General features: G+C 37.4%; 1 protein-coding gene across 2 annotated transcripts in view; it reads left to right on the plus strand.

Annotated features, from left to right (window-relative positions):
- Positions 1-13239, plus strand: part of DHX9 (DExH-box helicase 9) — a 64816-nt gene that overhangs the window by 18461 nt on the left and 33116 nt on the right. Inside the window, exons 4-7 of one of the 2 annotated variants that reach the window (XM_077157193.1) lie at positions 7650-7755; positions 8743-8855; positions 9572-9720; positions 12106-12152. In XM_077157193.1, the coding sequence (XP_077013308.1) occupies positions 7650-7755; positions 8743-8855; positions 9572-9720; positions 12106-12152 (415 nt within the window). Of the gene's footprint in view, positions 1-7649; positions 7756-8742; positions 8856-9571; positions 9721-11177; positions 11291-12105; positions 12153-13239 lie in introns of those variants that run through there. The other variant, XM_077157194.1, reaches the window with a different exon arrangement.

Below are 13239 nucleotides of genomic sequence, written 5' to 3' on the forward strand. Positions count from 1 at the left end.
AGACTTCAGAAACTAATCAAGACCCACTCAGATGGGTGGAGATATGTCATCCCCTAATCCAGTTTAACAACCGTTCTTAACTAAATCTCATCAACCAGGGAGATGATCCCATCACAGTCCCAAATACACAGCATTGAATAGAGACTATTCTACCTTTAAGAAATGGGATCCATATTAAAACATGGCTTTTCTTAGGGGGCATACTTCCCTTCAAACCAGCACACCTCCCATCAATATTGAATGAGGATTAAAGGACATGGCTTTTCTGTGGTACATAATAGTGTCAAACTGGCATATTCCACCCTTTGGACCCTGTTCTAGTTTGCTAGCTGCTGGAATGCAATATATCAGAAATGGAATGGCTTTTAAAAAGAGGAATTTAATAAGTTGGTAATTAACAGTTCTGAGGCTGAGAAAATATCCCAATTAAAGCAAATCTATAAAAATGTCCAAATTAAATCTTCAACAAGAGGTTATCTTCACTCAAGAAAGGCCGATGAAGTTCAGGGTTTCTCTCTCAACTGAAAAGGCACATGGCAGAACCATGGAGACTAAGGTCTGAAATCCAGAAACCATGGGCCAGGACAGAGGACCCATCCAAGTACTTGAGGATGGATTTGCCTAGAAGACAGAGAGTGGGCTTTCTACCTCCTTGCAGTGGAAAGCTGTGCCACTTCAGGCATTGGAGAGGATGGAACACATCCGTTGGGGATTGGGAAGAGCCTGGCTGCCACCACATTGTTGTGGAAGGGCTGAGTGTGTGCCCCAGAAGATGGCAGAGAACCTGGATGCACCCCCAAGGCTTTGAAAGGGTGAGCTGAGAATAAGGTGATTGCCCTAAGGTCCCCCAAGGTTGCATTTGGAGAGAGGCTGTGGCTGCATAGGCCCTTGGAAAGGGTGGGACTGCTGCTTTCAAAATCCCTGAAGATAAATGACTATTAGACCTTAAAATCTAATGGAGTTTGTCCTGTAGGTATTTGAAACTGGGTCTGTTGACCCCTGAGTTCCTTTCAATTTCTCCTTGTGGATGTGGAAATATGTAGCCTATGACTTTTCCTCTTTTGTATATTGGCAGCAGATAGCTTATTCCGAATTTTGAGGGTCTGGAGCCATAGGAGAATTTTACCTTAGGACGGACCATGCCTGTAGCTGACTTTGATGAGATTCTATACTGTTTCTGACTTTGTATTGTATTCGTATTGTTACTGAAATGGTTTAAGGCTTTGTGATATTGTGATGAAATGATAGTATTTTGCGTTTGGAAAGAACATGTCTTTTTGGAGTCTGTGCTGATTAAAAGGATCTGTGTGCCCTAGAAAAGCCAAGTGTTTTTAGAATTAAAAAAAGCCAAGTTTTAATCCTAATCAACCTTGTGGTAGCAACAGTTTCTTCTCATTCCTATTCTGTACTATAGGTTGGAAACTTGATTAAGTTATCTCCTCAGAGATATGGCTCGATCAATTGTGGGTATTAAACTTGATTAGATGGAGATAGTCTCCACCCATTGTATGTGGGTCTTGATTAGTTTGCTAGAATCCTATAAAAGAAGATTTTGAAGAAAGCTTTAGAACACTGCAGAACCGCAAAGAAAGAGTTCATCAACCAGGACCTTTGGAGATAAAGAAGAAGAATGCTCCTGGGGCTGCTTCAAGAAGCAAGAGGCCTGGAGAGGAAGCTAGCAAATGATGCTGTGTTCAGCGTGTGCCTTTCCAGATGAGAGAAAATCCCTGAACGTATTCGCCATGTGCCTTCTACTTGACAGAGAAACCCTGAACATTATCAGCCTTCTTGAACCAAGGTATATTTCCCTGTGGGCTTACACTGAGCATTTTTATAGACTTACTTTAATTTGGATGTTTCTATAGACTTGCTTTAATTGGGACATTTTCATGGCCTTAGAACTGTAAACATGTAGCTTATTAAATTCTCCCTTTTAAAAAGCCATTCCATTTCTGGTATATTGCATTCCAGCAGCTGGCAAACTAGAATGGGTTCCCTCCTTTAAAGTATTCCAGTAAACTGATCAAGATCCACCTAAAATGGATGGAGTCACATCATCTTCTAATCAAAGATTAATACCCACATTTGGATGTGCCACATCTCCATGGAGATAATCTAATCAAGTTTCCAGTCTGCAGTACTGAATAGGGATTTTTTTATAAATGTAGCCTCCACAAGATGGATTAGGATTAAAACATGGCTTTTCTAAGGTGCATCATCCTTTCAAACCATTACACAAAGCTATAAAAATGTCCAATATAAGGCATCCATCGAAACATACCTGGGTTCAAGAAGGCTAATGAATCTGCAGCCATCTCAGTGGGAGAAAATATTTGGAAATCACAAATCACAAAATATTTGATTTACTGTATACATAAAGAAAACATATAACTCAACAGCAAAAGAACACACAGTCCAGTTATAAAATGGGCTAAAGATATGAATGGACATTTTTCCAAAGAGCAAATACAGATGGCTAGAAAGCATGTGAAGAGATACTCTTATTTCATTAGCTATAAGGGAAATGCAGATCAAGGCTACAGTGAAGGTATCACTTCACACCTTTAAGAATGGCTACTATTAAACAAGAAACTACAAATATTGGACAGGATGTGGAGAAACTGAAACACTTAATACACTGCTGGTGGGAATGTATAATTGTACAACCACTATGGAAGACAGTTTGGTGATTCCTTAGAAAACTAAATATTGAGTTGCTCTGTGACATGGCAGTACCACTGCTCGGTATGTACCCAGAAGAACTGAAAACAGTGACACAGACAGACATTTGCAGACGGATGTTCATAGCAGTGTTATTCACAGTTGTCAAAGGATGGAGACAATTCAAATGCTAATCAATAGATGAGTGGATCAACAAAATGTGGTATATATATGTGATGGAATATTATGCAGCGATAAGATGAAATGAGGTCCTAAAGTATATGACAACATGGATGATCCTTGAGGACATAATGCTGAGTGAAATATGCCAGACAAAAGGGTAGATACTGTACGATTTTGCTATTATGACCTTGGTGAACGTAAACTCAGAAGCTTATAATATAGAGTAAAGGGAACTTAGAGATGCACAGAAGCTGGAGATGGATGAAAATATTTAAGCTACTGAAGTTGAACTTAAATGTAGGGGAATGAACAGAAGTGAGGGTGGTTCATTAGTATGTCTATAAGTAAAATTGCCATATTGAAGGTGAACATGATTGAAATATAAGTAATTAATACTATACTGATTAATACTACAAATATAAATAAGTTCTTGCATGAGCTACTTCAAAGGTATGACTCTTGTGCAAAGAGTAAAATAATAGATGGGTATGGAGGAAAAACTGCTATTGCTGGCTATGGTCTATATTTAACAGGAAGACGTCAGTAGTACCACAGCAGTTTCACGGGTAGATAATTGGGGGGGAATGACAAGTTAAGGAGAGGTTTGGATTTTCTGTTTGCTAAGGGTGTGTTCAGTTATTTTTCTCTTTGGAGCAGTAAAAATTTTCTAAAATTGAGAGTGTTGATGGTTGTACAACTAAGAGGATAAGGTGAGACATGGATCACTGGCTGTGGACATTATACGTAACACCCGATGGAAGGAAGTGGCTGAAGGATAAATGGCCAACTGTGATATATACATATGATGGAATACTGTGTGGCTACAAAAAGGAATGAAGTTGTGAGGCATAAAATGAGGTAAATGAACCTTGGGCACATTATGTGGTGCAAAATAAGCCAGAAACAAGAACAAATATTGTATGGTCTCTTTTGGAAAGTACTTATAAGAAAATTGGGGCCTACGTTGTAAACTCTTACGGCAAGTCACATTTATTCTGGAGCTGTAAATGTTTCTAGATTTTGAGATGCTGTGTTATATATGTATAACTTTGTATCACCTTGGAACTCTGGCTGCCTATATAACACCTAAAATTCAGAGTTGGAGTTCTGCAGCTCTGAAAGTCAGCATTGCTTCATGCAGCAACTGTAGGGAAACCGAAAAACAGATCTATCAGTCTTCAGTTAGAGATAACAACAGAGTCTATTGGGTTAGGACTAAGGTAAATCAGAGTACAGGGGTAAAGATGACATCATTAGTATTTTAGAACTTCACCTGCTGTATGAGACCAAAGAAGAGGTTTAGGTTGTCCAAAACCTATATTTTCTGTAGCACATAAGCTTATTCAGCCTGGTTGGCTAGCTCATTAAAACAACTCAAGTTCATGGAGCCCAGAATGGAAATGAGGGCTTGTGATTCTGTATAGCTTACTGTAATACCTAGATACATCCCAGAATATGTTGAGCATATAATTTAAAAGTATTGGCAAAGTCCTTTGAGGGATGGGGGAAAAATATGGAACTAATAAGCTTTTCCACTGGGGAAACCCCTGATACTCTCTCAGACATTAGAAACTCCCAAGTCAGTAGGCCAAGCCTTTGGCCTTGAGGCCTGTTCTTGTGCAGCCTTTTTCTGTAGCAGAGAAGCTAAATCTACCTATAGTTATGCCTAAGAGTTACATCCAGAAAACCTCTTCAGTTTCTCAGATGTGACCTCACTCTCTCTCTGTAGGCTCAACTCTGCAAGTAAAATCATTATCCTCCCCCTTACATGGGACATGAAATCCAGGTGTGAAAGTCTCCCTCACAATGTAGGTCATGACTTCCAGGGTTGAGCCTGGCCCTGGCCCCATGAAATCAACATTGCCTTATTGACCAAGAAAGGGAAAGCATTGTAACAAAATAAGATTCAATGGCTGAGAGTTCACGTAGAGTCAAGAGGCTATTCTGGAGGCTACTCTTCCACAAGCTTCAGCGAGATACTGCTGATTACAAGGTGTGCCTGTTTGAAAGTATTATGTACCCCAGAAAAGCCATGTTTTAATTCTGATCCGGTTTTGTGGGAGCAGCAGTTTCTTTTGATCTTGATTCGGTACTGTAGGTTGGACTCTTGATTAGATTATCTCCATGGAGATGTGGTGTGGCCAGTTGTGGGTGTGGTGTTTGATTAGATAGAGTTGTGGCTCTGCCCATTTTAGGTGGATCTTGATTAGTTTACTGGAATCCTTTGAAAGAGGAAACATTTCCGAGGAAACCAGAAATGACAGAAACTTCAGAGCCAACAGAGAGAGAGCCAACAGAAATTTCAGAGCAGAGCTGACACAGATACATTTGGAGAACTGAGACACAGATGTTTGGAGATGCTTGGAGCCCAGCAGACGTCACCATGAGATGTTAAGCAAGCCAGAACATGGAGGGAGCCAAGGGAAGCCAAGAGATGAAAGCCATCCCCAGAGAATCAGTGATTAATCCCCACAGGAACAGAGGCTGAAAGCACAGCGCCTAGGTGCAAGGGACCAGCATGCTTTCCCAGCTGACAGGTGTTCCAGATGTATCAGCCTTCCTTGAATTAAGGTCTCTTTCCCTGGACTCTTAATTTGGACATTTCCATAGACTTAGAACTGTAAACTTGTAACTTATTAAATTCCCTTTTAAAAGCCATTCCATTTCTGGTATCACATTCCAGCAGTTCATGGATTAAAACACAAGGGTTTCATAAACCCTATGTAGTTCTAGTCGTTTCCATATTGAAAGGCAGTGCTTCGGCATTTTTTAGATGGCTGCTACACTTGTTTTCCTTCATGATAGTAAATCTGCCATAATTCAGTAATATGGACTTGTCCCTAGAGGTATTGGGTAATAGTTTTGAAATATTGAGGTCCTAGCAGGGTTCTGATTATTCAAACCTGTACGACTGACTATTAAGAGGGACAGACAAAGCTTTCTGTTGCAAAAACCTTGAAAGAAAAAGTGTAACTAAATATATAGGTAATTTGACTGTATATGTTGCATCCTGTGTCACCTCCATGTTAATATTTGATAAAGATTTTAATTTATATGAAACTCCTAAAGCAGAATCAAAGGTCCTCTTGGGGAAATGGCACAGCTTAAGGGTAAGCGATCCTATGTGAACAGTTCCAAAGCGTTAGCACAGGGTAGAGAGCACACACTATTAAAAATGTGTGAAAAAATCAAGGGGCAAGTCTTCAGGACAGCACGGAATGAAGGTTAACGCTTTTGGGGGCACAGTTCTTGGGTGGTTTGCCCAGTGTGTATGGAATTGACTTTTGTTAGTGTTCTCTGGCTGTTCGGAGACTACATTGAAAATCTGTACAATTTGGTTTTACTCCAGATTACTTCTGTTGACGTCTGTAAAGTTTTTGTCTGTGTATAAAGGGTGTTTGACTTGTTTTAAACTTCTAGGATTTTTTTTTTCTTTTCAATATTTAAAGTAAAATTCTACTGCAAGGGAAAAAAATAACAAGTATTTGCCAAACCCCAACCAAAACCATTCCTGTCAACACTAAAGAACATCTAGGACCCTATCTGAGACTCTACTCAAGTTTCATGCACTAAGATTACGTTCCAGAAACCTAGAATCTCCAGAAGGGTTCCTAGGCCACATAAGTCAGGTCTACATAAATGTACATATCTGATTATCTGTTTTTCACCCTATAGAGGGTGAGGAACCCAGAGCGGCCAGCCTCTCCAAGAACATCAACTAGTCCATCTCCCTATTCCATATTGTCAACACCCCTTTCCAATATGAAAAGGTTAGAATGGGCATAGGCCAAAAGCCTCTAAAGATTGGGAGAAGTATGAAAGGAAGAGTTACAACAGATGAGTCATGTGTTAGGATTCTCTAGAGAAACAGAACCACCGAGAGATACCTGTAAATACGAGATTTATAAAGGTGTCTCACACAACCATGGGAATGGAAGAGTCCAAAATCTGTAGGGCACGCTGTGAAGCTGGTGGCTCCGATGAAGGGTCTGGACGAACTCCATAGGAGTTATTTATTTCACAATAAAACTCCATAGGAGTTATTTATTTCACAATAAAAATGTTTATATACATATATATACATATATATAGCATACAAAAAACAAAACAAATACAAAATACAAAAAAACAAATTTCAAAGTACACTGTAACAAGTAGTTATACAATAGATTTCAGAGTTTGGTATGGGTTATAGTTTCACAATTTTAGGTTTTCCCTTCTAGTACCTTCAAGACATTAGAGACTGAAAGAAACGTCAATATAGTGATTTAGCAGTCATACTCATTTGTTAAATCTATATATATATAGCTCTATGAGAGCAGAATTTCCATCTCTTTTGTTCACTCCTGTGTCATTATCCAGAAGAATGTCTGGTATGTAGAAGGTGCCTAACAAATACTTGTTGAGTCTTGAATGTGTTCATGAAGCTATTGAGTAGAAAAAGTATATTGCTATATAGAGCATAAACTGATCCCACTTTCTATGGAAAAATTACATTTGTGTACATATTATATGTATGTTATATTAAATATAATTTATAATACTCAGTATGTTAAATATGTGTGTGAAATATATAGAGATATGAAATACACATAACAAATCAGGGATGGGAATAATTTTTCTGCTCTTGATCCATTTCTGCCTAAAATGAGAGCTAAGACAGTTTCATTACCACTAAAAAACAATCATGTTAATATTGTACAGAGAGGAGTTATGACATGTGGGCCTTGTTTAAATATTAAAATAATTTACTAGTCCCCATGGAGGCAAAAACACTGACATTGCCTTGACTATTTCTCTTGTAGGTAGCACCCCCTCCACCTGATACTCCTGATGCCACAACTGATACTGGTGGAGGTTTACCAGCAGCCATGGGAGGACCTCTTCCTCCACATCTGGCTCTTAAAGCAGGTGAGTAACTTGAATTTGTGTGCATGACTGAGAAAATAAAATCTATTTAGTCACCACCTCTCCTTTTTCATGTTAACTACAGTAAATTTTTTATGTGAAAATATGTTAAAAGAGACCACCCAAGTTCATAAGTTTTCAAATATGGCAGATCATTTAAATTCTGTGGTATACCATAATTCTCTGGTGTTACTAGTTTTTACTAATTGTGATCTCTGAATAGATTTTATACATGTGGTTAAAGGATCTTATGTGCTGCCCTTTTTTCTCACTTATTTCTACCAATTATATAGTCTCCTTTCATATCTTGTGCACCCAAACTATTGCTGAATTCCTTTTTCACTCTTTGATATAGCCAAAACTTTTTTGGGGATATATACTATAAGGGAGAGGAGCTAGAATATGAATCAGATTACTTAAGTCTCAGATCCAGTGTTGATAATTTGGGAATAGCAGTAGTATCGACCTCATAAGATTGTTCTGAGGAGTAAATGAAAAAGCAGTGCAAGTAATAAAATTAGTGTTAATATCCAGTCAATGATAGCTGCTATTTTTAGTTACTCTACTTTCTAATAAAGATTCATTGCTGTTTCACCTCTTTAGCTTCTGTTTATTTCCAGCACCAGCACCAGCTTATGCAAGTAACTTCTTTTCAGGGTCATAGCAAAGAAACACTTCTATCACCTAGCCAGTTATTACATATGTATAAGTTGAAAAATGTATATTGATAGGTACGCTAGATTATCAGTTACTAGTGAAGTAGCTTTCCCCTGCATACAAGCCGTGGAATTTGCAGCAGTAGACCGATAATATAGCCATCTTCACTTTTCAAGTAAGTCATGGATATTTCGAACCCTTTGCCAAACAATTAAAACCTTGAATTTCCAATCATGGAGTGTCGAAATAAAAATTTATTCCTCTCTTTAAGATATTTAAGATCTTCTTACAGTTTGATTCCTCAAGAAAACACTGATTTTCTTTCTCTAATAGAAAATAATTCTGGAGTTGGAGCTTCTGGCTATGGTGCTCCTGGGCCCACCTGGGATCGGGGAGCCAATTTAAAGGACTACTACTCACGAAAGGAGGAACAAGAAGCACAAGCGGTAAGCCTGTTGCCTGTATTACACCTCTGGAAATGTGATTTGGGACTTAGTTCACAGCTAGGTTTAGGATATTCACAAAGTAATGGTTTGGAGAAACTTGTGAGTTCCTATCTGAGACTGCTTATTCATACAAGTCACCGTAAAACTTAAACTACCCATTAGATCTGGTCATTAGATTTACTTATGGAAAAAAAACAGTGTTTTTCCTGGTAGTAATAAAACGTGCCCTTATCTGCTTTTAGGAAATGTATCTTAGAAAACCTTATATCATAAGCACTCATAGTAAAATGCTTTGATAGTACAGCTTATTTTTCCATTTAATATGTTTAAAGTGTTAAAACAAGCACAAAAATAAATTTGTCGAAGGTTTTTAAGAACAACTTAATGCAGTATATTAACTAATATCTTTTTTGTGTAACTGGACCTTAGGAAGCAATTAAAATTAATTCTTGTTCAGTTTTGACTAGGACTAGAACCTATTAAAAATACCTTTTGATGGGTGGGCCACGGTGGCTCAGCAGGCAAGAATGCTTGCCTTCCAGGCCAGAGGACCCAGGTTCGGTTCCCGGTGCCTGCCCATGTGAAAAAAAAAAAAAAAACCTTTTGCAATATGAAGTATGGTACATAGAAGATATTGTTATAAATTTCTGTACCTAAAGTGCACACAACTAAACTAAAATTAGTACACCAGAATTTAATTATCATTGATTCACCAGACTCTAGAATCAGAAGAAGTGGATTTAAATGCCGGGCTTCATGGAAACTGGACCTTGGAAAATGCTAAGGCTCGTCTGAACCAATATTTCCAAAAAGAAAAGATTCAAGGAGAATATAAGTACACCCAAGTGGGTCCTGATCACAACAGGTTTGCTTGTTTTGCTCTTTTCATTCTATAGTAAGTTGAAGTTGTTTTGAATATTCATTGTTGAATTTGTTTTAGTTTTGTGTGTGTTATCTGGTTGAGTTTGCAGATTAGCAGAGAATTGTGTAAAGAAAATACATTACTCTGCAGAAGGATTGTCATTGATTTGTTGTATGTTAACATAGCTTTCACTTACATGTATGATTTTAGCTTGTGTAAGGAGTTCAGCCTTCTGCAGAAATGTGTTTGTGATATAGACTTGTAAGGTTCTCATTTAGTTTGAAAGGCAGAAGTCATCACAGTGAGTGGTAGTGTTTGTCCATAACTGATTTAAAAACCAGCCAGAGATGTTTTTTTCACTGTGATATCTTGAGAGGCAGCTTCAAGAATTATTTCTTTAATAGGTCAGATTAGGCACTTAAGTTTTGGAATGTCAGGGGTAGACTGTATTGCATCTAGATGTACATGTAAATTTTATTTCGGCTTTGAAGTTGCCGGTTCTCTTTAAGAGTCTTATTGTTAAAATGTCAAGTCTTATAAAGCTGAAGAAGAACAGCATCAGTCTTTGTATGTGGATTAAATTAGCATATGTTTTTTCTGTTAAATTTATAAAACTGAAGGTAAAGAGAGGTCATTGTAACAGTGACAGTCTGTTTCTCAGCCTGCTTGCTATTCTTCCTGAGAGCGTTCCAGGGTGTAGTAGTTATTACTCCCAGGAAGGCTCGTATGGATTAGACTCTTCTTGGGGTTCTTATATTGGAAGGGAAAAGAGGTTGTAATGGAAATCTTCTGGATGATTCAATTCGCTGTCCTTAATTATATAAAATAAATTATTCAAATTACATTTTTAAAAATTTCCTTGAAAATCAAGGTGTTTCTGAATCTAGCAACCCTGTAATAACTAGTGCTGAAATAAAACTTTCACACTGTGGTCAAAATAACGTTCAAAGCATGGTTCTCCCTACTTTCCACTGTTTTGTTCAATCCTGAATTTTCAAATATGTTTTTTGGTGTCAGAAGATTGTTTTAAAACCATCAGAGGTTATAGAGGAAAGATAAATTTGTTGTTGATTTGTTTTCTTTAATATTTTGTCCTGAACTGATTTGGCCTCGCACTTGGTGACTTTAAGAAGAGTTAAGATACCTGTGTCTGAAGCTTATTGTAAACTTTTTTTTGATACTAGTATTTTGTGGCTTCTGATACAAAGAATAATTGAAGAATTCAGGATATAACAATGTGGAAAGCAAAGACAGCTGGGAGTTCCAGTGGCAATCTAGGACAGCTTTGCTCCTTGTATGTCTTTTTTTAAAAGGCATAACAGACAGCAACACCAGAGGTCTGTGTTCATTCACACATGTGCTGCTGCTTAGGCTGAACTAAGCAATCACATGGGAAGCTATTGTAAACTGATTTCTGGTGTCGCTGTTCCCCCTAGGTGGAGGAGAATGAGATTGAGTGCTGACTTTAAGCCTGGCTGAGAAACATACTGGCATCGGTGTCATTAATGAAAGGGTGGATGTTGTTCCCCTGAAAGCCAGTGGCCTTTGACCCCTGAAGCCGCTGTGCCTGAAGGTCAGTTCACAAGAGGTATAGGAAGGAATCTAACATTTATTTTTTTCTTAAGTTTATCTAACCTTTTATTCACGGCACAAGGTCAAGGTTAGAATGTACATGAGCAGTGGAAAGACCAGAATGCAGTTTTTAGAGAGCAGTTTTTCCCTTTTTAGAATCTATATTCATTCACTAGAATCTGTTAGCAATTTTGACTATAATGTTAAAAAAAAGTGTTTTATTCTCCAGGACCTGAGTTAAGTAAATGTGATAAAAATTGGCTAAAATTTTTGTTATGCAGGGCTACTTCCAACTGCAGGCAGATCCCAGAATCCTGCCTCAGGAGCCAGTTATAAGCACAGAGTGTTTGTGTGTGCGCATGCGTGCAGGCGCGTGCATATGCATGAATGCATATACATTGAAGTCATTAATGAGTGGCTTCTGCAAAGGTCTTTAAAGATAACTACAAACTGTAATTTGAAGAGTTTGGGGCTTAATTTATTTCTTAGACCAAAATTCTTTTCATTGAATGTGTTCTATTCAGATGCCAATCTTTGAAAAACAGTAAGTAAATACAGAATCTAAAATCCTAAAATTTCTTTACAAGAACTATTATTGGCTTGTCAACTTTGATTATAGCTGTGCCATACTATGTTGTGTATTATTTAAAGTTTATGTACTTTATTTGTTCTAGGATTGAACAGGAATGAATGTTTACAGTGGTGTTTTTGCTGTGATTTGCCTAAGCAGTTGGAAAGCCTGCCTGATTTGGGAATCCTGGATTTAGTAATTTCTAACAGTGAAACTCCTAATCTTATTTGTATATGTTGTTACAGGAGCTTTATTGCAGAAATGACTATTTATATCAAGCAGCTGGGCAGAAGTAAGTATTAACTGCTTCTCTGTTAGTCTGTATAGAGCAGTAATCTTCACATAAAAGTCTTGGGCCATATTTATGTAAACTGTATTAAGTGAAAGAATATGATATATATGGTAATGTCTTAGGATATTTTAGAATATTAGTGATTATGAGTTATAGGGCCCAGTCTACCAATTTGGATGTGAAAAAAGATCATTCATATTAGTATAATATTTCAGAGAGTAGGAATCTGCCAATTTGAGAGAACGTTAAAACATTTTTTAATCTTTCTACCCAGAAGCATTTTTTTGGTTTGTTCAGGTAAAACTAGCTAGGTGAAATTTAGAAAGGAGTAAATCAGATGATAGAATTAAAATATAAGGGTCATAGAATCAGGAAGAGAAAGTGAGAAAATTCTTTGAGGAGACCCTAAGAATAGATTTGGGGTTATTTATAAAGGAAGTAAAAAGATTAAAGTATGATGTTTGTATTCTTTATTCTTAGGGCAGTAAGCTTAAGGCATTATGTTTGTTATGCTTGAAATATAAAGCACAGTACACCTGTATGCCTGGGTGGTTTTTGCCACTAACAAATTTTTGTGATCGTCAGTAAATCACATCCTATGAGTTCATTTATCTTCAGATTGAAAGAAGTGTCTTAAGATGCTTTCTAGTTTGAGAACTCTGCAACTAACATGAATGATTTGAATTTAGTATATGAAAGCCTTTCCTAATAAAATCAAATCTTTGACTTTTTTTGTCCAAGGCTTTAAAAATAAGTTCCTTTGAGTGGACAGGGTATTGAGGAATAGAGGAAAAAGGTAGTATAACTTCTTCCAGCCCATTGATCATATCATCAAGGTTCATTTTGACCAGTTAGGCAGAAAGAAATCTTTGTGACCCCTCCTTGCTTTTTAGACATCTCTTCTAAAGCTGAATGCTATTGGAGGAAAGAAAATTTCCTAATACTACTTTTCTTTAAGAGTATGAGTAACTGCTGGGGTCAACAAACCTCTGCCCTCTGGCCAAACCCAGCCTGTTGCCTATTTTTATAGAGTTTTATTAGAAGATAGCTCTGGCCATTTGTTTACATAAGGGGATGGCAAATTTTT

This window comes from Tamandua tetradactyla, chromosome 4 (genome assembly GCF_023851605.1).
Source record: "Tamandua tetradactyla isolate mTamTet1 chromosome 4, mTamTet1.pri, whole genome shotgun sequence".
NCBI classification, from domain to species: Eukaryota; Metazoa; Chordata; class Mammalia; order Pilosa; family Myrmecophagidae; genus Tamandua; species Tamandua tetradactyla.